The sequence below is a fragment of the Macaca thibetana genome, chromosome 12 (genome assembly GCF_024542745.1).
Source record: "Macaca thibetana thibetana isolate TM-01 chromosome 12, ASM2454274v1, whole genome shotgun sequence".
Classification (NCBI taxonomy): domain Eukaryota; kingdom Metazoa; phylum Chordata; class Mammalia; order Primates; family Cercopithecidae; genus Macaca; species Macaca thibetana.
Genome location: NC_065589.1, coordinates 6914510 through 6939945, shown reverse-complemented (window position 1 = coordinate 6939945; position 25436 = coordinate 6914510). Strand labels below are relative to the sequence as shown.

General features: G+C 49.2%; 1 protein-coding gene across 5 annotated transcripts in view; it reads left to right on the top strand.

Annotated features, from left to right (window-relative positions):
• AGAP1 (ArfGAP with GTPase domain, ankyrin repeat and PH domain 1) overlaps nt 1-25436 on the top strand; it is a 469017-nt gene that overhangs the window by 29528 nt on the left and 414053 nt on the right. For all 5 annotated transcript variants that reach the window (XM_050751653.1, XM_050751648.1, XM_050751651.1 and 2 more), the window contains exons 2-3: nt 5720-5778; nt 14248-14335. Coding sequence is in view for 4 of the 5 variants with exons in the window: in XM_050751648.1 (XP_050607605.1) it covers nt 5720-5778; nt 14248-14335 (147 nt within the window). In the remaining variant the exon portion in view is untranslated. The remainder of the gene's footprint in view (nt 1-5719; nt 5779-14247; nt 14336-25436) is intronic.

The following is a 25436-nucleotide window of genomic DNA, read 5'->3' as shown; positions in this document are numbered from 1 at the left end:
GTAATAGGGGGCTTCCTCTGTGGGTAGTTGGGCCCTTTCCCAGGCATCCTGCCACCTCCTTGGTAGCATCTCCTTGGGACCTTACAGAAGCCTTAGGAGATAACTGCTCCCTTCCCTTCCCCTCCCCTTCCCCTCCTCCCTTCCCTCCTCCTCCCTCTCCCCTTCCCCTGCTCCCTCCCCCCTTCCTCTCCTCCCTCCCCTCCTCCTTCCCCTCTCCCCTCTCCCTCCCCTCCTCCCCCCCCTCCCTCCCCCTCCCCCCTCCCTCTCCCCCTCCCCCCTCCCCCCCCCTCCCCTCCCTCTCCCCTCCCTCTCCCCTCCCTCCTCCCCCTCCCCTCCCTCCCTTTCTCCTCCCCCTCCCCTCCCCTCCTCCCCTCCCTCCCTTTCTCTCCTCCCCCCCTCCCCTCCCTTCCTCCTCCCCTCCCTCCCTCCCTCCCCCTTTCCCCCTCCCCCTCCCCTCCCCTCCTCCCTCCCTTCCTCCTCCCCTCCTCCTCCCTTCCTCCTCCCCTCCTCCCCCTCCCCCTCCCCTCCTCCCTCCCTTCCTCCTCCCCTCCTTCCCCCTCCCTCTCCCCTCCTTTCTCCTCCTCTCCTCCCCTCCCCCCTCCCCCCATCCCCCAGGCTGGAGTGCAGCCTTCCCTTCCCTTGCTCTGTCCCCCAGGCTGGAGTGCAGTGGCACAATCTCATCTCACCACAACCTCTGCCTCTTGGTTCAAGCAATTCTCCTGCCTCAACTTCCAAGTAGCTGGGATTACAGGCGCCTGCCACCATGCCCAGCTAATTTTTGTATTTTTAGTAGAGACGGAGTTTTGCCATGTTGACCAGGCTAGTCTCGAACTCCTGACCTCAGGTGATCCACCTGCAGGCTATTCTCGAACTGAACTCAGGTGATCCGCCTGCAGGCTAGTCTTGAACTCCTGATCTCAGGTGATCCACCCCCCTTAGCCTCCCGAAGTACTGGGATTACAGGCGTGAGCCACTGCACCCGGCCAGAAATGCTTCTGTTTTATGGCAAGGAAATGGAGAGACCAGAAAGTTAACTGAGGTAATTGTCAGACCCATGACTCCTGGCTCCCTGACCGCTCACCAATTTCCCTCTGCCTCCTCTTGGTCTCCCATGGACACTGGGATGGGCAGGGCCAGGTGGGAAAAGCAGGACTCATCTCTGAGGGCTGCGTTGTGGGGTAGGTAAGAGCCTTTAGCCTCAGTAACTGCAGCACTTTCTGCCCATGACAACCTGTGCTGTTTTCACATTTCTCAGAAATTCCCACTCTTGGTGTTTTGCATTTGTAACGTCTGCCTAGCAAATTTTGAAAAATTGAAGATAGAGAGTAATAAAGCGTGGACAGAGCTCTGCAGGGAGCTTGTTAGAAATGCTGATTTGAGGCCAGGTGCAGTGGCTCTTGCCTATATTTCCAGCTCTTTGGGAGGCCGAGGCAGGCGATCATGAGGTCAGGAGGTCGAGACCATCCTGGCCAACATGGTGAAACCCCGTCTTTACTAAAAATACAAAAATTACCCGGGTGTGGTGGTGGGCGCCTGTAGTCCCAGATACTCGAGAGGCTGAGGCAAGAGAATTGCTTGAACTCGGGAGGTGGAGGTTGCAGTGAGCCAAGATCGTGCCACTGCACTCCAGTCTGGCAACAGAGTGAGACTCTGTCTCAAAAAAAAAAAAGAAAAGAAAAAAGAAATGCCGATTTGTAGGCTCTAATTTCCAGAGTCCTGGCTGATGCTCACCTGTTGCCGGCTTTGCTAAGCGTCCCAGGTGAGTCTAGGGCAAGCAGACTCTGAGCCACACAGCAGGTAATGAGGGAGGGTTTTAGAATCTGGCATTGCCAAGGGGGACTTTCCCAAGTGTCCCGCTATGTCCAGGGGCAGCAGCAGGGAGAACCTGCCCTGAAGGGCTGCAGTGGTCAGTGAGCCCAGCACCTGGCTAGCTCTTGGGAAGGATCATTACTGTCACCAACCTCAACTGTAAGACACTCACAAGACGTGGTTTTGTTTTGTTTTGTTTTGTTTTTTTGAGACAGTCTCACTCTGTCACCCAGGCTGGAGAGCAATGGTGGGATCTCGGATCGCTGCAACCTCTGCCTCCCGGGTTCAAGCGATTCTCCTGCCTGAGCCTCCTGAGCAGCTGGGATTACAATCATGTGCCACCACGCCTGGCTAATTTTTGTATTTTTAGTAGAAACGAGGTTTCGCCATGTTGTCCAGGCTGGTCTTGAACTCCTGGTCGAGACACTTCTGAGAACGAGCTGCATCCTCTGTGACACTGGATTCTGGCTGATCCAGGAACACAGGTGTGCATGTATCCGGATGTGCATCCACACACTTATGCGCACATGCCCAGCTGTGTTTCCCTGAAGCATGTTTATCCTTCCGGTGTTCCTGCACTTCAGAAGGAGGCAGAACAGCTGGCCTGGGCCCTGCCCCGCCCTTCCTCGACCCCACCTACTGAGTGATGAACAATTGCACGCCAGCACCGTGTCCAGCTCACAGATGGGTCCCCATAGTGGAGTAGGAGGAAGGACTATTTTGGTATGTATGGCTTTCGCGAATCTTTGTTAATTTTCATTTAGCTTTGTAGGAGGCAGCATTCCATTTTGACTGGGCAGTAACGGAGGTGATGAAAGTTTTTAAAATAAATATTTTTTAATGGAAGATGAGGAGTTTTGGCTAATTGAGTCTAGCATGTATTTTATTACTCTTGTTGCCACAAACACAAATATGTTCCATTCAAGTGAGGATGTATTTGCAAGTAAAAAGATGCCTCACATTGTTCCAATGTTTATATAATCATGCATCTTTGTTTAATGGAGCACTGTTAATTTATAATGAATATTTTATATTTATTGTTAGAAAGTTAATCTTATGGTGGTATGTGTTGAAAAATCAGCAGTGCATTGATGAATAGAGCTAATTTTAATTCACAGTTTACCCTCTTTGTTTTACTATTAAAGTTCATTTTTAAAACTTCACAATTTAATTTCTTATGTGCCAAACGGAATAAAACTTAAAAGGTGCCAGAAGGTAACAATGAAAGGAAAATCGTCTCATCACCCTTGACTTCAGCCATCCAGTTCCTAACCCTAAATCAGCACCTGTTAAGTTTGAAATTTTACCAGAAACAGTCTCAGCTTTGACAAGCATATGCATGTTTTGCACCCCTCACCCCCCATACACTTTTTAGGAATGTGTTTGTGAGGGTCCTATCCATTCATCTCTGTATCATGCCTGGCTGTCTTCATTTGATAATAGCCTGGGGACCTTGGGGGATCTCCACTGCAGTATGTTGAGCTTCAATTACTGGTTTTACTATTTCATTATGTGGATATATCCACAGTTACTTAACCAGGGTGTGGTTTGTTACAGTGCAGCAACAGGGTGACGTTCTGAGAAGCTGGACACTATTGGTGCATGCATTTTGGAGTCATCATCATTGACCTTTCAGTTTTCCCTGGACCATTGGGGTCACCCTGCAGATCCTCTGAGGCCACATTGCCGTTTTTCTGCGAGAGTAGTTGGTAACAGAAAGAAGTGTTTTGCAACTTAATTGGTAATGCTGTTCACTCATGGTATTAAGACACAATTAGTTACCACTGAGCGCCTGCTGAGTGTCAGGCCCATGCTAGTGCGTTCCTCATGTCATCTGTCCACGGGTAAAGTTTGTCTGCAGCATGTTGGGGTGGTGTTTGGGTGCGCAATTATGCAAAATCACAATGTGCACCCCCGATATTTAGCTGCCAATGCGTCCGTGTCAGTGGGAGGAGAGTAGAGGGACGGTAACTTGGAGTCTTTGTGGGCGGTGCAGGGAGAAGTCCGCCTCCCAGGCGTCTTCTTCCTCAGGGCTCTTGTGCTTTCCTCCTGAGCTCCTGCAGATGGGCCTCTGCCGGCCTGCTCTGCCGGCTGGATAGGCGTTTTTGTGCCCCAAAAGTCTCTGCCCTCTAGAGATCACTCAGATCTCCTGATCTACCCAGCCATCCTTTTCTGGAGCAGGGAGTGTTCCTCTGACTGGATGTCTCACTCGACATCGGGAGACCCTTGGTGCTGTCGTTGTAGGGCCTGTGGCATCTGGTTGGTTTGCTGCACCGTTGCCCCCCCGGCTCCCCGCCCAGCACACACTGGGTAGATGTGCCCCCCCAGTCTGTGACCTGGTGGGACGTGCTCCCCCGCGTGTGACCTGGTGGGACGTGCTCCCCAGCAAGTGACATGGTGGGACGTGCTCCCCCACATGTGACGTGCTCCTCATCGTGTGACCTGGTGGGACATGCTCCCCCAGCGTGTGACCTGGTGTGACGTGCTCCCCCACGTGTGACGTGCTCCTCATCGTGTGACCTGGTGGGACATGCTCCCCCAGCGTGTGACCTGGTGGGACGTGCTCCCCCGCGTGTGACCTGGTGGGATGTGCTCCCCAGCATGTGACCTGGTGAGATGTGCTCCCTCCCCAGTGTGTGACCTGATGGGTTGTGCTCCCCCATCGTGTGACCTGATGGGTTGTGCTCCCCCATCGTGTGACCTGGTGGATTGTGCTCCCCAGGGTGTGCCTGGCCTCCTTCAGATGCTGGTCTTGCCTTCCTGTGTCACATCCGTGGTCTGGTCAGGCCCTTGGCTTCCAGCCCTGCATCCACGCGGTCCTCATATCACACAGTTCTTTGAAGGTGATGGTTTTTGTTAACTTTTAGGCATCTTGTGAATCACGTCACTTCTTAGACATAATGTCGAGTGAGTTTCAACATTGGAGGACAGTATATCGGAAGTGAATCCCATGTGGAAAGAGCTGTTTTTCTGTCAGTGGGATGCACGTCCTTCCTCTAGTCCAGCCCACTCGGCTTGTGTTGACCGAGCTGCCACATGGTCATCAGGACAGATCATGGCTACTATCATGGGGTCTCATTTATGTTAAGACTGGCTTGTGGCCGGTGTGGAAAACTGGGTCGCAGGTTAAGCCATGGTCGTTTGGGTCATCTGTATCGGGTGGGCGCCCTGTGCACAGCCCATCAGGGGATGCAGCAGGAGAGTGCCCCTGCACAGGGCTGGGCTCTGTAGACCACCCCACGGAGCTTAGGAGCCCTGCATCTTTCTGACATAGTCTAAACCATCCTGGCTGGGTCTTCAGTGTTTAATATCTTTGTGAGGATCAAAACTCTAGCACCAGATCTTTCTTCTGAGCTATAATCTGTTATTTATAAACACTAAAGTGTTTACTTACATTGTGAGTGTTAAGATCTTCAAATTCAGTCGTCGTACTTTTTTCTGTGTGTGTGGGATTTCAGAAAAGTGACTATTGTAGTAGACAACCAAAAGACCAAAAGTGGACCTACTGGCTCTAACAGAATCACTTCCCAGAAAGCTAGGCGTGTCCTTAAATGTCTCCACACTTGTGAGCAGGCACAGTCAGGAGGGTCTGAAGATACATGCTCCTCCGTAGGAAGGGCTGTGGCTTGAGCAGGGGAAAAATGGAAAGTTAGATTTTTCAGTAACTTTCGAAGTCGTTGGACAGAGCGTGTGTTACCGACCACAGACTTGGAGCTGGAACACCCCACTGGCATCTAGCTGAGTGTCATGAACTGGGACAAACTGATCTTCCTGGAGTGGCGCTGACACAGGGAGGCTGGTCTGCACCATCTCCGGTGACCTTCGGATGGGAAAATGGCCCATTGAAGGTACTTTGACTTGGCCTTTACGTGAGTTGTGGTGTCTGACTTTGTGTCCTCCTCTTTTTCAGATGCCTTTGTGAACAGCCAAGAATGGACGCTGAGTCGATCTGTCCCGGAGCTCAAAGTGGTGAGTGGTTCCTTCTGGCCCTGGCAGTTGTCCTTCCTCACCTGTGGGAAGGGAGGGGCTCTGTGCACACCCAAGCCTGCATTCCCAGGCAGCTGGTCATCGCCGGGGGCCCAGACAGGGAGTGTGACTCTGGGTGTGTTCCTGGGAAGGGCCAGGTATAGTTGGTAGCTTGGGACTAGAGTCCAAGTCCCTGAGTGCCCCTGGGACAGCTACGACAGCCATGACTGCCACCCAGCCAGGGTGGCGTTTTGTGTGCCAGGCAGAGGCCATCATCCTCCTCTCTCTTATATCTCGTGGGTGGGTTGATGTGTCCTTTGCAGGATGTCACAGAAGGTTTCTGTAATGGGTCGCCAAGCTTTGGTATCCATCATTTTTGAAATGTAACTATTTACCCTATGACCAAGTATTGGCATAAAATGAAAAAAAATTTTTTTTTTTTTTTTTTTTTTTTTTTTGAGACGGAGTCTAGCTCTGTTGCCCAGGCTGGAGTGCAGTGGCCAGATCTCAGCTCACTGCAAGCTCTGCCTCCTGGGTTTACGCCATTCTCCTGCCTCAGCCTCCCGAGTAGCTGGGACTACAGGCATCCGCCACCTCGCCCGGCTAGTTTTTTGTATTTTTTAGTAGGGACAGGGTTTCACCGTGTTAGCCAGGATGGTCTCGATCTCCTGACCTCGTGATCTGCCCGTCTCGGCCTCCCAAAGTGCTGGGATTACAGACTTGAGCCACCGCGCCCGCCCATAAAATTAAAATTTTTATCATTTATTATGAACTTTACCCTTTTGGTGAAATTATCTAGAGCTTCGAATTGGCGTATGTAAAAAGTGGTCCATTGCAGCCACCCTTTCCAGCCACTCCCCCCTAGTCACCACCCACCATAGGACTGAAGGAAGGGGCAAGTCGAACTTTGAAACAACCACGTTCTTTGTTGTGAAATATGTGGTATCTGTGTGTATGTTTATGTATGTAGGTATATATGTGTACATATGTCTAATTTCCGTGTGTGTGTGTTTATATTTATGTATGTATGTATATATGTGTGCATATATGTCTAATTTCTGTATGTGTGTGTATGTATTTTCTAATTTGACCATGAAAGGAAAGCAGATGAGCTCTCACTGTTCTACAGGCTCCGGCATGGGCCTGCCTGGTGTCTCTGTCCTCTGCATTTCTATTGACAGCACCAGATCCCCTGCGGCCCGTGGACTCCTCCCCACTGACCCCCAACCTCATTGCGTGCTTGGAGGACAGGACGGGCCAGGAGACAGGATCCTTTCGGTCTTTCCTGTCTGAGATGAGGAGATAGAGCAACAAAGAACTTCTAGGTCTTTGAAGACACTTTTGTCACCAGGAAAAGTATCCGTTTTTAAACTTAGGAGATGAAATACAATGAGTGGGAGGTGCCCTGAGATAGGAAGGCCCCGTGGTCACTGTACCCTCTCTCTCATTGGTGTCTGACACACCCATCCCCACTGCGACCACGGGGTGTCGTCGGCTGGGCCCATCTCCTTCCCAGTGTCTGCCCCCTGCCCCGTTCCTCCCTGAAGGTCTCTGAGCTGTCCCTGCAGCACTCGCCCATGGGAGACAAAGCATCTCTCAGTCCCAGTGCTGTCTCAGAAGCCTGGGGTTCCGCAAGACTGGCCTGCAAAGAGCCTCCTCTTTCTGCCTTTTGTGTGCTTTGTCACCGCGGCACTGGCAGGGTGTCTTAAGCCCATTGAAGCCGTCCAGGAAATATGCGTTGAATGAATGGCACAGGCTTGGCAATGTTGTTACCAGGAGATTTCCAGAACAATCCCCCAGTTTCAGTTACTCCCTGTTAAGACAGCCCCTGCCACTCGGGTGCTGTGATGGGCATGGAACAGCAGGCACGGTGCTTTACTGGTGGTGATGGTGTCGATACAGCGCTGGCTCGGCTCTGTGCGGGTCGTGTTCTGAGTGCTTGACAACATTACTTAATTCCTGACAACTGCCCCATGGGGAGGGGTAGGTATGGTTATCCCCATTTCACAGATGAGGAAATTGAGGCTCAGAGACATGAAGAACTTGCCCAAGGAGCCACAGTAAGTGGTGGAGCTGAGGTTTGAACCTGGAGTTAGGGCTTCCACCACCACACTGCCTGATAGAACTTTCTCGACGGTACAAACCTCCTGTGTCTGCACTGCCCAATGCGGTCGTGGCTGGCACCATGTGGCTGTTGAGTGATTGAAATGTGGCCGGTCAGTGCCATCAAGGAGCTGCATTTTAAGTTTGATTCTAGTTCATTTAAATTGAAATAGCCACACAGGGCCAGTGGCCACCCCAGTGCCAACATTACAGACTAACTGATCGTCAAGTATCGAACCTCCTGACTTGGCAGTTCAAGGTGTTACAGGTTTAGAGAGGGCCCACGTGATCATACCAACCCGTAATCGAGGATGCTTACCACCAAAAACTTGTACTCTACCAGTATTTCGAAGGCATGTGATTTTCTGGAATATCTGCCTAGAGCTGGAGGAGAGACAGTTGCATTTAAGGCAGCAGGGGCTCCTCATTCTGAAACGGATTGTCTTAAGGCTTGCTTCAATTTGCTGACACCGGGGACTTCATTGCTGTTGGTTCTACAGTTCTCAGAACGCTCCTGTCCCTGGCCTCAGTGTGGATGGACTAGATCCTGGCAGGCCCACCAGCTCTGCTCTAGCCCAAGTGCCTTCCTGTGTGGCATCAGCAGGCGCTGGTCCTCATCGGCAGCCCCAGCAGATCCCTTGTGTGCTAAGGAGTGCTCAGGGTCTGAAGAAAGCGCTGCTTTGTTTCCTAAGCAGCCTCCAAGTGCCTATAGGGCTGCAATTGTTTCCTTCCTAGTGCAGCCCCCCCAGGACAGGTGGCCCTTTAGGTCAGCGTCTCAGGAACCCAGCCCCTGCTTCGCAAACGCAGCAGTGACATGATGTCATGGCAAGCCTCCAATAGGCCCTTTATGTAACATTTTGCAATGAATCTTTTGAAATCTGTCAGAGAAAAAAATTCAATGTTCGCTTTCTTCTCAAGAGTGGTAGTACCATGCCTTATGTTTTCTTTTCTTTCTTTTTTTTTTTTTTTTTTTTTGTGACAGGGTCTCACTCTGTCACCCAGGCTGGAGTGCAGTGGGGCCATCTCGGCTCACTGCAACCTGCCTTCTGGGTTCAAGTGATTCTCGTACCTCAGCCTCCTGAGTAGCTGGGATGACAGGCGCCCACCACCACATCTGGCTAATTTGCGTTATTTTTAGTAGAGATGAGATTTAACCACATTGGCCAGGCTGTTCTCGAACTCCTGACCTCAAGTCATCCGCCTGCATTGGCCTCCCAAAGTGCTGGGATGACAGGCATGAGCCACGGCACCCGGCCTTATGTTTTCTGAAGTTGCACTGTGGTCAGATTGTCCATGACCAATTACTTTTGGTGCTGCAGAGGAGCCAACCACTGCTGGCTGCAGATGTGTGCCCAACAACAGTAAAGACTTGATGCTTGTGTCGGAGGGGAAGGTAGATAGGCCCTGGACGTCTTGCCTGTGTCGGGGACCTCAGTCCCCAGCTCCTCACATCCTATTTGTGTGTTTTCATTGAACACCAACTGGGATTTTTCTAAAAGCCTTGATTCCCTTCTTAGCAAACCTCAAGGTTAGCAGGTCAGTGGTGAAGTGTGGGGCGCTGGAGAAAAACAGTTTAGAAAGACACTGTGTTCCCTTTGGCCTTGTAATATGAAGGGCCGAGTATGGGCTCCGACACACTTCATGGCCCTGCACAGATGATGCGGGGTTGACAGTGGCGACCTCTTCCTGCCTTGAGCGTGTAGTTCTGTGGTTTTTAAGACACCTCATTCCTCCTCACGTAACTCTTTGGCTCGCTCTGGATTGATTTCCTCCATCTTGGTTTACTTCCAGCAGCCGCTCCGACACCTTCACGGGTGACATGATGCACTTGAAAGGGCATTCTGACCCCTTATTTTATTTTCCTTTCACCATCAACCGTTCATTTCCACCAGCGTTTCAAAGTAAAATAATGCCATCATGTGTGACTGTGAGGTGGTCTGTGAGATGGCTGTTCCAGCCAAACCAAGCCCCTTCCACTGCACTCCAAGATTGATTGCCTTTGTTCCCCTAAGGTGTGAGCTTAGTCTTTGCCCGTCTTGTTAGGCAGAAGGCAGGAACGTTGCTATGCAGAGAAGGCGCAGACCAAAGGATGTTTGGTTTTTGAGCATTTTCTTCCTCGGGAAAGAGAAACTGATCTTAATTAAAAATTTAATTCTGTGGCATACTGTTTTGGATTTTCCCAGCATGAAGCTGACAAACAGCGGTGCCCTTGAGCAAAAGAATAATTAGTAGGTAGAAATTCTCAGATTATAGAGGCCCCAGGGTAAAAAAAGATGTATGTCGAATTAGGAGGGGAAACAGCTTTTTTTAGAATCTGTCCACACAGCCTGACTTGAGCCTGGCTCTGAGCCTTAGTAATAAGCATCTCATTCATACTTACCAGCAATGGAGTCGTTCATTTACTCGGCCAGTGCTGTTGAGCGTCTACCTTGGGCTCTGTGTTACTCAAATTCAGAGAACAAGACAAGTAAGACAGGGTGCCTGCCTTTGAGGAATTGTCAGTATTGGAGGGAGCCAGATCAACATACTGTTGTTTCCAAAATAATGTGTTCCCTTGTAAGATGTCCTTGGGGCAGTGGCCTAAGGGCGCTTTCAGGAGAGGCATCCAATTGAGACTGTGGCATTAGGAAGGTATCTTCGTCTCTTCCGGCTCCTGTAACAAAATATCATACACCGAGCCGCTGATAAACAACAGAAGTGCGTAGCTCACAGTTGTGGAGGCCGGGAAGTCCCAGATCAAGGTGCCTGCAGATTTGATGCCTGAGGACCTGCTTGCTGGTTTGTAGGTGGCATCTTCTTGCTGTGTCCTCACGTGGAGGAAGAGGCAAGAGATCTTTCCCAGGCCTCTTCTATCAGGGCGCTAATCTGCTGCCACAACTGCCTCACCTCGTAATACAATCACCTCGGGGGTTACGTTTCTTTTTTAAAAAAATTATGTATTATTTTGTTTTTATTTTTTGTCAGCTCCGTCACCCAGGCTGGAGTGCAGTGGTGCAAACTCAGCTCACTGCAACCTCTGCCTCCCAGGTTCAAGTGATTCTCCTGCCTCAGCCTCGAGTAGCTGGGATTACAGGCATGTACCACCACGCCTGGCTAATTTTTGTGTTTTTTAGTAGAGGTGGGGTTTCACCATGTTGGCCAGTCTGGTCTTGAACTCCTGACCTCAGGTGATCCACCTGCCTCAGCCTCCCAAAAGGCTGGGATTACAGGCGTGAACCACCGTGCCCAGCCGGGGGTTAGGTTTCAACATACGAGTTTGGCCAGGAGCGTGTGGGTAGGAGGGGGAAGCCTAAATATTCCTACCATAGCTGCAGGCTTCTCAGAGGAAGTGACATCTGAACTGATAGAAAGAGTAGGTTTCAGGGAATGATTGATGTGGAAAGCTTTAGTTGCCTGGAGACAGCAAGGCCTGTTAGGATGGGGCTTGGTAGCTGATTGACTAGAAGGCCGAGCAGAGAGCAGGAAGGTGAGAGACAAGAGGGTTGTAACTGCGGTGTAAAAGAGGAAAGGACTGGGTATAGGTTTTAGAAAGGCCACTCTGGCTGATGAGTAGAGAGTGGGAGTGGCCATGGCTGGGTGAAGGAGAACATTTGGATCCATAAGCCTTCTTTCTTTTTTTTTTTTTTTTTGAGGAGTCTCGCTCTGTCACCCAGGCTGGAGTGGAGTGCAGAGGCGTGATCTCGGCTCACTGCAACCTCTGCCTCCCGGGTTCAAGCGGTTCTCCTGCCTCAGCCACCCAAGTAGCTGGGACTACTATAGGTGTGTCACCACACCCGGCTAATTTTTTTTGTATTTTTAGTAGAGATGGGATTTCACCATGTTAGCCAGGATGGCCTCGATCTTCTGATTTCGTGATCTGCCCGCCTCGGCCTCACAAAGTGCTGGGATGACAGGCGTGAGCCACCGCACCCAGCCCTGTTTGTTCTTATAGCTATTGGCTTCATCATCTACTTAATCAATGGTCCTTCCTCCCTCCTGTTTCTCCTCCTCTCCTCTCCCCTTTCTTTCCATCTCTCCTTCCTCCCTCCCTTCCATCCTTCTTCCTTGCCATCCATCTATCCATCGACCCATCTTGTGTTTACCAGGCCTCTCCTGGGGCCAGGAGCTATGACAAGTGTACAGAGTCAGAGTTGATGTCCTGGCCGGTATCCAGAGACAGAGATCTTGGCCCTCAGGGTCCTAAGTGTAGTGGGAGGTGGAGCCCAGGGCCTCACCAGCCACTGTCAAGGCCCTCTGGGGGTGGGAGGAAAGCAGGGAAGCCTTCCCAAGAGAAAGTGAAGCCCTCATCAGGGGAGAGGGGAGGGGTGCTCAGGTGACAGGAGTAGTGAAGTGTTCTTGTGGCAAGTTCACGGACCTGCTGGGTCCGTTAGCTGCCAGCAAAGTTGTGTGTGAGGATTTGGAGGGAGACAGTTTGTTCCTAAAATGTTTGGAGTTTGGCCTCCAGGCAGCAGGAGTCTCCCAGGGCTTGTGAAATGAAGGAATGCCACTTTCTCATGGTCAGTTTGTTTCCGGGAACCTCTCTGGTGTTCTCGGGATGAAAAGCAGGTGCTTGCGGGCAGGGAGAGGCCCTAGAGGCTGCCGTCTCGATCTGTGCACACCGGAGAGTCCACACCGAGGTGGCAGCAGCGTGCCCAGGAGGGAGCCGGGGCTGGCCTCCAGCTTTCTGGTTTGAGAGTCTGGGTGTGATGTGGCCTCAGGAGCTGATGAGCAGTCTGGGGGAGAGAGGCGAGGTGTGGACTCGTCGAGGCGTGAGCACCACGTAGGTGGTGTATGGATATGTAAGAAGTCCTCGTGGGAGCTGAATAGGGGCGCCTGGAGCTGGGGTGGACGGCGGCCAGGGGATGAGATTTTGGGAATAGGCCGCTTTTTTCCCACATCAACCTTCTATCAACGAGCTATGATTCCAGAATCTGCAGGGCGTCTCCTTTTAAATGGAATCACAGCTCATTGAGAGAAAGTTGGATATGGACAGGCACATGTTGGGACATTAGAGTGGAGGATCAGCTGGAGATGTGAGGATGCAGCCCTGGCGAGCCCCAGTGTGTGCCGGCAGATGGAGGAAGAGCCCACAGGGCTGGGAGGGAGGTAGAGGCGGAAGCCAGTGTGAGAGTTGGAAGAGAGTGTCTTAGCAGCAGCTGCCGGTGATGGGGTCAGGTCAGAGCAAGACAGGCTAGTGGCTTTGAAATGAAAGTCACGGGTGACCTAGTGGGCAGTTTCCTGGTAGCAACAGGGCCAGAGCTTCAGATAATTTGAGTGGAGGCAGGAGGGAGCTCAACAAGTGGAACCGAGAGCAAGTGGGGCCAAGAGCAAGTGGGGCCGAGTCCCAGCTCTGGGAATGGCAGGTGGCCTTAATGAGCACCTGTGCCCAAGGATGGGTCCCTTGTGATGTTTTGGGCTTTTAAAGGAATCAGTTCAATCATGCTTAAATTTGATCGCTAGCAATGTTCTAGTGGGGAAGGAAAAGATTAAAATGCAGGAGATTTTTGATGAGCAGCTTCCCACAGAAGACAGCGTCGGGGGGATACAGCTCCCAGGCGCAGGGAAAGGGAGGCTTCCTGTGGGATCCGCCCACTTGGAGGCTTGGAGGCCAGGTGTGTCCACTGTGTCAACAGGGAGCCTTCCTCTGAAGAAGCCCCTGGAGCGTCAGCCTCACCGCCAGGTTACTGCTAGGACAGCGGCCCTCATGTCACCCTTACTCCTGAGGGTCGCCTTCTAATCCAGCACAAACGAGCACCTTTGCCGTCTCTCCCAGCAGCCCCGGCACCGTCCCCTTTTTCTCGGAGATGCCGTGGTGGGTCCTGTGTCTGGGAGGCAGGTGTGTCCCCTCCTTACCTGTATGGCCGGCCCCTGCCTCACTGCTCCACCCCCAGGTTTCCCCACACTGCTCTTTTCTGCTCCTGTTGTCCTGCCCCCAAGTCTACCCTAGACTCATTCCCTAGAGATGCTGCCATGCATGGGTCCTCGCCACTCTGCCCACGTCACTCAGCTCTGCCCTTGGATGCCACCTCACCTGCTGCTTTTCCCCGTCTCTGGAGGGTGCACAGTAGATGCTGGCGGGCTAACTCAAGGAACACAGCCCTGATGTAAGCAATGTGCTTGTTTTCTGGAAGAATACCAAACCAGTGTTTATACCAGCATTGCTGATGCCATTGCAGCTGTTGAGGCTGATGAGAACGTGAGATGTTAATTAAGAGTGTTGGACTCCCTTTTACTCCAATAGAAGTAGTGAATGAGCTTGTTTTTGGCCATCCAGCCAGTGCTTGGTTATGTTTGTGTTTAGGCCTCCTGTCTATTTTAGCCTCTTTGTATTTGCAAAATGCCAAGTAGAGTGATTTGCTTATGCTTAACGGTTGTCCGTTTCTGTTTCAGGGAATTGTGGGTAACTTGGCCAGCGGCAAGTCTGCCCTGGTGCACCGGTACCTGACGGGCACTTATGTCCAGGAGGAGTCTCCGGAAGGTATGCTGTTTGGCAGGCAGTTGCAAGCTTAAGAATGTAGTTTTAAAAAAATTTTCCTTAGCATATTGTAAATCATGACTTTGATGTATCACAGGTCAAGAAAGCAATAAAACATACCAAGCAGTAAAAACCCTTAAGTATGTGGTTTCTTCTGTAGTATTTCTAGCAAACCCATTATATTCACTTTGATATTTGGAATAGTACAGTAGAACCATGAAATACCATTGAATTTATTTCTTATCTAATTGTTCTGTCCTTTCAAATGTCGTTTTTAATCCAGTGTCCTTTTTATCCACTGTTACTCCTTTAAATATTGACTGGACATTTCTGTGATCTGGATATTGAATTTATACATAATTTGTATGTAATGTTACTGAGTTATAGATAAGAGCCTTTCTGGATAAGACGTTCAGATTACCACCACCATATGTTTGAGTATGTTTCCCCCCTTATATTTATAAACATTTAATAATCATTTTGCATGAGAGTAAGATTTTTTTTTTTTGCCATTAGGCATTTACTTCTTCAGTTAACATGTCCATGTTTTATTTTTTGCCTTAAATAAAGTTATGATAATGATAGGAAAGCATTTAGCTCCCATGTCCCCTAATGAAGGGGTGTAGTTGACAAGCAGTTTTCTAAATGAAATTTTCTCTCCATGTAACCTTGTTAAATCCAACTCTGAGACACTGAATTTCTGGTTCCTTCTTTTTCTTACTGGCTGTTCCATTCTTTGCAGATATGGATGCAGGTAACTATTCATTTTCTTCATGGCAGCGCTTGTCTTGTTTTGGAGAGAGAGGAAAGGCACCACTTTGTACTGTAGCGTTCCCTTCCCCTCTTGTTCTGTGTGCCATCCTATTTTGTTTCATTTTATCTTTTTTTTCAGTTGAACATTCCACCCTGTTTTGTCCCTTAGTTGTCTTTTTAGCAGTAGTCCCAAGTAGCTTCACCTGTTTCCTGTAACACCTGTCCTAGCATTTAACTCTTGTCCTGAATACTGTGGAACCGTTCGGAAAAGTATAGAAGTGGCTTGAGGCTCTGCCACTGTTTTGCAGAATTGTGCAGTCATGTAATGAACACCTCACGCTTCAGGAAAAGACCTTCCGTACGGAAATGATGATTTAGGAAGATGAGAGATGGAAATGAAGGCTCGTATGTGGGGGTCAGTAAGAGAAAGCTTGCCTCTCCACTGAGAAATGCATACAGATGCTAGAAAATGGCATGATTTGGAGAAATGAGCAAAGGCCACATTTTGCCAAGGCTCTGTCCCTGGGTTTTGATGGCTTTTATTTGCTCCTTTGTGTTGGAGTCTGAATTTTAGCCACAGTCAGCTGATGACAGCTAGAGAATCTTTTAGAGATGTTCCCTTGGGTTTTCCACTTATTTCTCAGGGCTCGCTATTGTAGAGGTTATACAGAGGTTAACTCACCTGCAAGTGAAATGACCACCTTTTCCGAGTAAATCTACCTTCAGGCCCCTGCAACTCTGTGGATTTCAACCTGGGATCACAGGAAGTTAGATGTGGGTGGGGCTCTGGTTTTGTTGCTGTTGCTCTGGCTGTCCCTGGCTCTGGGGTTCAGGTGTCTGGTGGGGCAGCCCTGGAGGCCCTGGGTCTCTGGAGTAAGAACAAGGACCACGCCTCCCTCATGGTAGCCTTTCTGCTGTATGGCTGGGCATTTTTGTGGCTTTTTGCTTTTTTCCCTCTGGGCATTCACAGTGTGTTCCGTTGTGTTTGGTTCCAGCTGTGATGTCTTTGCAATGCATAATCGACCCTTACATTTTGACTAACACCAAGGCATTTCTCTTGAACGTTTATACATCAAAAGGAAGGATTTTGGGGGGACCTAAACTGATCGCTAACCGCCCTGCTTCTTTGATTTTTCAAGTAGTACATTTTACTCCATTGAAATTTCATAGTATTGTCTATGGTTTTTAAAAATACATTATTGTTAAGAGTAGGAGCGTGGGTGAGTACCTCCCTTTCTTCATCTGCAGAGTGGAACTAGCTCATCCTCTCCATGGGGCCCCATGCCCAAGGCTTCCTGGGTCAGGGGAAAGATCATGATCCCTGACCTTTTCTCATGCCCTGCAGCAGCCCTCCCTGGGGATGTGGCCTCTCATCTTTTCACTCATGGTCCCAGGGATTGTTCTGTGGGAGTGTGAGGAGCTGACAGCAGCAGACGCCCAGGTGCACCCCAGTGGGTGTGCGTCTAGGGCCCCCGGGTGCTGAAAGAATTATGAATATGTGGCTCCTCGTGCCTGGAAGACTCTTAGTGCTGCTGAATTCATTCTTCTCATGGCTGAGCCACCTTTCCCGTGTAGAACCAAGCAGGTGGTTCCACACTGTCTTTGTCCCTCTTAACGAGACCAGGGAACGGACTTTTACTTCCTGTTCATTTGACTGTGTGCCTCATGACAGTGGCAGCAGGGAGCCATAGCTTGTTGTAATGTAACTTGTAATGAAGGGAGCCATACTTGCTGTTTGGTAAAGAAAGTGAATGAGAAGCCGTGATTTCTTTCATACCATGGTCCTGCCATCCTGAAATTCCTTCTTATGCTCAGGGAGCCTGTACCTGGAAAGTGATTTCAATTTTTGTCCAGTGAGTGCTGATCAATTACCCGTGCTTTGCTTAATTGAGAAGCTTTAGGTATAGAGTGTTGTGGGTTTGGGATATAATTTACTGTGCTGTCGCCTGGGTGTGTGGAGAATATCAAAGGGATGTGTTGTCCTTGGGAAGTGCTGGAGGTTGACAAAGCCGATGATGGCCCAGCCTCACCTGTGGTTAGTTACCCACACAAAGGTGAGGGCACAGCCGATGGTGGGAGTGGCTGGCGCCCGGTTGAGGAATTGGATTTTGAGTGAGCTCTGTGACCTTCCCATTTCTTGGTGTACTGCTCCTTTCTCATCAGCCCCCCTTTCCTCATATGACTGCTAGAGGGATCAGCTGGGCAGCTGCTTTGAATGAAAGGCATTTTGCTGTGTATCTGCCTGTCCAGATAGTTCCTTGGATTCTCCCTGTGCTTCTTAAATGTCTGTACCCTGTTCTTCTGATTTATTAGTGCGTGAATATCCTTTATATCCTAATCCTGACCCGTGGCTGGGATATGTAGCCTGCTGGGAGCGGTGAGGTGGTGAGGGCCTTCCTGTCTTCAGGGGAGAGCTCTCTCATGGTAGAAAGATTTCTGGTGCACAGCTGTCTCCAGATCTGAGCCTGCTTTTCATCAAATACATCAGATGGATTTTAGCTCCATCCCAGAGGGTATATCTGCTGTCTTTTAATTGTATGATGCATTTTGGTTGAACTTTATTCTTGTAGTGAAGAGAGCCAACTCACAAGATTTGGATCATATTATTTATTTATTTATTTATTTTGAGACGGAGTCTCACTCTGTCACCCAGACTGGAGTACAGTGGTGCGATCTCAGCTCACTGCAACCTCTGCCTCCAGGGTTCAAGTGATCCTCCTGCCGAGGCCTCCTGAGTAGCTGCTATTACAGGTGCGTGCCACCATGCCTGGATACTTTTTGTATTTTTAGTAGAGGTGGGGTTTCACCATATTGGCCAGGCTGGTCTTGAACTCCTGACCTCAAGTGATCCACCCGCCTGGGCCTCCCAGAGTGCTGGGATTACAGGCATGAGCCACCACATCCAGCCAACATTTAGATAATTTTAAAGACGCAGTTCAAATGAGGGAAGGATGTAAATACTCTGTTTTTCAGTTAGTGAATTAGCAGCGCAGAAGTGGGTGACACGGCAGGGAGCTTGGGATTCCATGAAAGCAGTCAGAGAGTAAAAGTCTTGGATTGACAGATTCCTTAACTCTGTGTGTGTGTGTGTGTGTGTGTGTGTGTGTACAGCGAGGTGTGTGGTACGTGTATGTGTACTTCAGTCCTAGCACTGTAGTAACAAACCACCACACACAGTGTGGCTTAAAACAGAAATGTATTCTCATAGTTCTCAGAAGTCTGAAATCAAGGTGTTGATGGGGTCGTAAACCTCTTGCATTGACAGATTCCTTAATTTTGTGTGTGTGTGTGTGTGTGTGTGTGTGTATGTACAGCTAGGTGTGTAGTACATGTATGTGTACTTCAGTCCTAGCATTGTAGTAACAAACTACCACACACAGTGTGGCTTAAAACAGAAATGTATTCTCATAGTTCTTAGAAGTCTGAAATCAAGGTGTTGATGCGGCTGTAAACCTCTTGCATTGACAGATTCCTTAATTGTGTGTGTGTGTGTGTATGTACACATAGATGTGTAATACATGTATGTGTACTTCAGTCCTAGCATTGTAGTAACAAACTACCACACACAGTGTGGCGTAAAACAGAAATGTATTCTCATAGTTCTTAGAAGTCTGAAATCAAGGTATTGACGGGGTTGATTCCTTTTGCAGCTTCGAGGTTGAATGTTGAATCTGTTCCGTGTCTGTGCAGTTCTGATTTAATTAGTGCGTGAATATCCTTTATGTCCTAATCCTGACCTGTAGCTAGGATATGTAGATTGCTGGGAGGGGTGAGGTGGTGAGGGCCTTCCTGTCTTCAGGGGAGAGCTCTCTCGGTAGAAACATTTCTGGTGCAGAGCCGTCTCCAGATCTGAGCCTACTTTTCAGCAGATACATCAGATGCATTTTAGCTCCATCCCAGTGGGTAACATCTGCTGTCTTTTAATTGTGTGATGCATTTTGGTTGATATTTTATTGTTACAGTGAAGAGAGCCAACTCACAAGATTTAGAATATTTTAAAGATGCAGTTCAAATGAGGGAAGGATGTAAATACTGTTTTTCAATTAGTGAATTAACAATGCGAAAGTGGGTAACTCCGTAGAGAGCTTGTGATTTCATGAAAGCAGTCAGAGAGTAAACCTCTTGTATAGACACTTTCCTTAATTGGGTGTACGTGCTCACGCGTGTGTGTGTGTGCACACCTAGGTGTGTAATATATGTATGTGTACCTCAGTCCTAGGGCTGTGGTAACAAAGTACCACAAACTGTGGCTTCTAACAGAAATGTATTCTCACAATTCTCGCAAGTCAGAAATGAAGGTGTTGACGGCATTGGTCCCTCTGCAGGCTTTGAGGTTGAATCTGTTGTATGTCTGTGCACAGTTGTGTGATTTAGTTAGTGCGTGAATATCCTTTATCCTAATCATGACCTGTGGCTGGGATATTTAGATGGCTGGGAGAGTTTCTGGTGGTGGTCAGCAATCCCTGGCGTTTCTTGGCTCATAGACTCCTAACTCCAGTCTCTGTCTCTGTGGTCACAGCGTTTTCCCAGCTACCGGTGACCGTGTCCAAACTTTTTTTCTTATAAGGACAATAGCCATTTGATTAGGGCCCACCCTCCTCCAGCATGACATCATCTTTACTTGATCCCATCTACAAAGACCCTGTATCCAGGTGAGGTCCCACCACAGGTCCCAGGGGTTAGGGCTTGAACGTATCTTTTGGGGGACACATTCAATCCGCAACAGTGTGTGCGTTATATACCTGTGATGTTTTCCAGGGGTGTCCAGTCTTTTGGCTTCCCTGGGCTACATTGGAAGAAGAAGAATTGTCTTGGGCCACACATAAAATACACTAACACTAACAATAGCCAATCAGCTAAAAAAAAAAAAAAATATACACACACTAAAAACTCACGTGTTAAGAAAGTTTACGAATTTGTGTTGGGCCTCATTCAAAGCCGTCCTGGGTGGCAGGTTAGAGAAGCTTGGTTTAGACGGGCACTGCACTTAGAACTGCTGGAGTTGGCCCCATCACTTGGTGGTGGTCACGGTTCTGCCGGCGACGCTTTTGCAAGCTCCGCTGGTGTTCTAGAACCTCACAAGGACTCATTGGCTGGCAGTGACCTTCACACCTCTGAGGACAATTTCACAGCTGCCATTCACTTCCAGAATCTGATGAAAATTTCTCATTTGCCAGTTGAGCCCTATTAATGGCTGCTGATTAGAATCGTGTGACGTTTTGGGGGTGTGATGTGACTTTGGTCATCGTGTGTTTATGTGCTTCATATTCAGCATGTGCCTGCTTCCCCCAACACAGGCCCCACATGATGCCACTGAGCTTTTAACTCTCCTTTCAAAACAGAAAAAGTGAAAGGAAACAAAGCTAGGACATCCAGTATTATGTGGACGTTTGATAGGAAATGTGGACCTGCCCTGAGACCCTTCAGCCCCTGCAGGTGGCGAGAGCGCGGCCCCCGCAAGTGGGGAGGGCGTGGCCCCCGCAGGTGGGGAGAGCGTGGCGACCTCCTGAGATCTTTCCAGGTTGCAGAACTGAGTCATTGCTCTGAGACCCATTCGCTAGGACGTCTTTCTCTGTGACACCCATGGCGTCCCAGGTGCCCTGGGCCATGGGCCCTCCTGAGCTGTACAGGGTAGCCCATGTGCTAGAAGGACCTAAGGACCAGAAAAGCTGAAAGCCGGCACCACGTTGAGATCGTGGCACACCTGAGTAGGGCAGAAAGGTGGCCCCACAAGTTTCCCAAGATGAGATTAAACTGTGTATGGATTGAGTGGGAGCTTTTATGGTTGGCTGGTCGAGACCGACTTGAGAATGTTCATAGACCAACTCCAAGCTGCGAAATGGCACTGAAAGTACCGAGAGGAAGGTGTGCCATCTGAGAGCCGCCTTTCATCCCAGATCTGGAAGAAACCAACATCCAGGTGTGAAAGGGGCAAAAGGAGGGCCGAGGCCGGCCTGCCATTGGGGCCCAGTGGCTCCCTTCGAGGGTCAGTGTTGTCGTAGCCTGCTGCCACCACACAGAGGGATTCGCAGGGAAGGGCCTTAGCCAGGCATGATGTGGGAACATCGGCCCTGTCATTCCCGAGTCTTCCTGAGCTTAATTCAGCAGGGGCTCCTTCCTTCAGTGATGGAATCTGGAGTTTCTGATTGATTCTTAACCAACTCAAAATTTTAGGCAGAAAGCTAGCTCCAAGGCTGAGACAGTCCTGAATGTGCCTAGGCCAACAGCCAGCAAGCTCCTGGCCGGGAGCCTGGTAATGGGGATGGCTGGTAAAAGCTGTGCCCGCCCTGCCTCCCTCCCAGAAGGGTGACCCTCCAGCCCCATCAGCCCCATCTCCAGGCTCTCCCATCTTCCCAGCTCAGGCCACACATAGGTAGCAGCTATCCCATGCTCTGTCCCAAAGACAGAACACATTGGTCACTAGGAGGTTAGCCTCCCCTGTTCATTTTGCCGATAGAATATGATAGTTGAGGTAGCTGGAAGAGTAAGGTGAAGGAACTGAAGGCAGCTCTTTCACTCGAGAGCCTGCCAGCGTAGGGCAGGGGAAGCCGGTGCCCTCCCAGGTGGAAAAAGTACCTGCGAGGGGGCTTCCCTATGTAAAGAAGAGTCCAAAACAGATAAGGGAGACTGAAGAAACCTCAACACCCCGTGCTCATGAGGAAAAGCTTTAAGAGAAAATACCAGGTGCTAAGAGCAATTATAACTACCAGGTAAGGACCAGTGAGAAACAGTGGGTGAGATTAAGCTTGACGGTTCCATAACTCAGGAAAGTCGAGTTTTTGAGCATAAGTCCTAGGAAATTCTCAAACATACTTTTGCTTTGTGCCTGGGAAGTAGGAAAGTACACCAGACCCATTTCATTTCTCACATCTCTCCAGAGAACCCTTTCGCTTGTCTGTTCGGTTTATTTGGTTCACATCAGAGTTTGCTCAAGGCTTGGAGGTTCTGTAGGAAGAAATGAGCTGCTTCACCTCCTGGAGAAAGGACGTCTCGTTTCCAGCATCTCGGGGGTCAGGCTGTGCTGTACTGAGGCTGAAGGGTTCTGGGATTTTCCACTGCGTGTTTGGTTTCTGTTGCTTGTTCCTAGCTGCTGATGCGGCATGCTGGAGGAGAGTTCTACTGGCCACTGGCTTCTGGCCCCCAGGGCCAGCTGGCTGTACGGCCACCTTCGAGTCTTTCTCCCGGGGTCAGCCTTACTACCCTCCTCCAGGACTGCCTAGAATTTTTTCCTGTCATCAGGATAGTAAATGTGTTCTCAGGAGCACGTGTATCTTAAATATGTTTTAACGAATGTTTACTTAGTTTCCTAGAAACAAAACATGTGGTAAACACCCAGTCTTATTTTCTGGGACACATGAAGTGTGTTTAAGCTGTCAGCTCCAAAAACCCTTTCCAAGTCAAATAAGTTAAAAAAAAAAAAATAGTTGTCAGCTACCACTGCATCCCAGATGTTAGGGCTTATTTCTAAAGCTGTTCTTGGGTGCTGTTTAATGTTCCAGTGGAAAAAGAACCTGTAATACTCCAGTAACACATGACTAGTCGTGAAATCTAGCCATTTAGATTTTTCAACCTGAGTTTGACCGTTAGTTGCAACCAAGTGATTATAAACACATGATAATTTTTTAATGAGGATTATCTGTAAACTTTGAGATTATGAGCCTGCTGCTGTGTTGGTTTCATAGATAAAGCAGAAGTCAGTTCAGCCATCTTCACTGATGATTATCAGAATTACCCTGATCGCTCACCATGGAAATACCGTTCCCCTTTGTTCTTGTCTTCCTCTGTGTGTGACAGTCCCTAACTTGACCCCTGGCATGGAAGCTATCTGTGAGGATCAGGTGATATTGTCTAAAAATAGGTAAAGGATGCTAACATTACTAGATGTTCAAAAAAAGAATAAAAGGAAGCATGTTCTGTTTCATTTTGAGCAAGAAAAAAAAGCTGTAAAATCAGACTAAGGAGATTGTCATGTTTTTGGCATTGATGAAATTGGCAGGGCAAAGTGTGTTTTTGAGTTGGCTGCATGGACTCAGAATGTATTGTCCCATATTGTTACAATTAATTTGACAAGAAATCCAGGGCTTACTGAAAGCCATACTGGGCCTGCGGTGGAGCCTGCGTTCCAGGGAAAAGACCTTTCTGAATGAGTAACCGTGATTCAGGGCTGGGACTTACACCCGATCTGGGAGCGCCCTGAAGAGGACAAGCCCGCTGGCTTCTGTCGGGAGTCACTGTCTCCTCAGGGCAGGACCCAGACGCTCATACGTGTCCCTTAACTCACAGAGAGCCCAGAAACAGCACAGCACAGCACATGCTGTTGACGTAACTGTTGCTTTCCTAAGAAACCTCACGGCATCAGAGGTTTTAACAAAACCGTTCTTTAAGAGGAAAAAGGAGACTAGAGCCTAGAAAGTTTCACATATGTAATTACTAATCATTTTTCATTTTTCCTAGAGAAATTTTACCCCAAAGGTGTTCTGAGGCTGTATGCGCATTTACCTGTTAATTGCGGATTAACAGAGCCATTGGATCTATCCCAAGGGAACCACCATCACACACTTTCACCTGTGTTCACTGCTCCCGTCTGCCCATGTCTTTGGCCTTGATCACACCATCTCTCTGGAAGCCCAGCTCCAGGTCCAGGAGACCAGATGGCAGCAGACCAGTCTGCCCCTGGCCAGGAACCTCTTGCTCTGGTCTGGAAGCCCCAGAGCCATGCCCATTGTGTTAGTCTATGCTCTTGGTTGCAAGAGATGGTTGACCAACTTCGAAGAGCTAAAACAGAAAGGCAGGGGGCCAGTGGTGAATTATTAACTTCGTAACTTGCATCCCTGGAGCAGCCAAGGGGATGGATTTAGTTTTGGAAAGACCCTAATCTCCTGATGCACTGGAGTTCTTGAGGAACCCTCTCCCCCATTTCTTGCCTCTGTTGGTCTTCATGCCCAGCCAGGTCTCCCCACTTGGTAGCAAGCCCTTCATGGTGGTTTCATGGTCCTTAGTGCTCAGATATGGTGAGGAGGGAAAGGTGAGTATTTTTGTCAATAGCTCCAGCAAAAGACTATAAGTCAGTTCCACGTGGCCTCGTTTGAGCCACGTGCTTTTCCCTAAAACAATCAGTATCACAGGGGTTGGAGGGGATGTTTTGATTGTTCTGTGCCTTGGGGTAGGGAGATGAGGTCGGCCTAATTGAGCTGAGTGGCTTGAGCAGGAGGAGTATGATAGACTAGGGCTGGGCAGAAGGTGGACTCGAGAAAAGGCAGGGAGGCACGTCTGCACCTTGTGTCTTCAGGATTTGTCCTTTTTAAGCATTTTGACCAGTATGGGGGTTGGAGGGAGGGGGGTGTTGTGCAGTGCAGTTCTCTCTCCTAATTCACAGATCAGGTTACACCCAGCTTGCACAGTTTGAACTTGGGTGCTAAAGGAGAAGCACCTGGGGTATGTTTGAATTCACCCCAAAGCTACCTCTGGTAAATGTCTCCCTGTGACTTTTACAATCTCACTTGGGCTGTGGACCTCTGACGTTTTCAGGCAAGTTTTTCCTTCTTAATCTCCAATGCCGAAAGCTTAGTCTTTGGAATGTTATACGTTGTTTGGATCTTAAAAATGTCAGCTCACAAAATAATGTTTTTACATCCTTCCTCCAACATCATCAGCCACATTAACTCACCACCACTCCTCCTCTCCCCTTCTCCCCCAACCTATTTTATCGGTGTCAGAAAAGGGGAGAGAGCAGTTTCTCAGAAGGTACCCATATTGATCATAATACAGCCTTTCTTAGGCATAGGCAATCCAGCAATCAGGGTTGAATGGTTTCCTGTGGAAGGTAGCATACTGAAAAAGGTGAAGTGCAGAGAAAAGACAGGGTGAGGGTGCAGCATGTCTAGTTTGAGGGTCTGGCTGTGGGTCAGGATGGAGAGACTGATACTTGAGAGGAGGCCGGGAATGAAATTGAACGTGCGGAGCACACATTCCACTCAGCAGTGGTTAGAGCTGGGATTGCCTCTCGCAGCTCCCCGAAGAAAATGTTGCATCCTGTAAGATCGTGCCTGCCCAGTGGGGACCTGGACACTAAGTGCTACTTCTCTGCCTGTGGCAAACTCCAAGGGCCAGGACAGTGGAGACAAGGAAAGTAGAAGTTGAAGGAAGGTCCCAATAGCAAATTAGGTTGAGTGCCAGAAAGAATTACATCAGGAGAATTTGAGATGTAATGAAAGTGCCCTCAAGCTCCCCACTCCGCTTCATGGGCTACCAGCCATGAGATCTGAAAAGGACTGGGCTAGACTCTGTGTGTGTGTGTGTGTGTGTGTGTGTGTGTGTGTGTGTGTGTGTGCTTAAATCAATGTAAATTAGG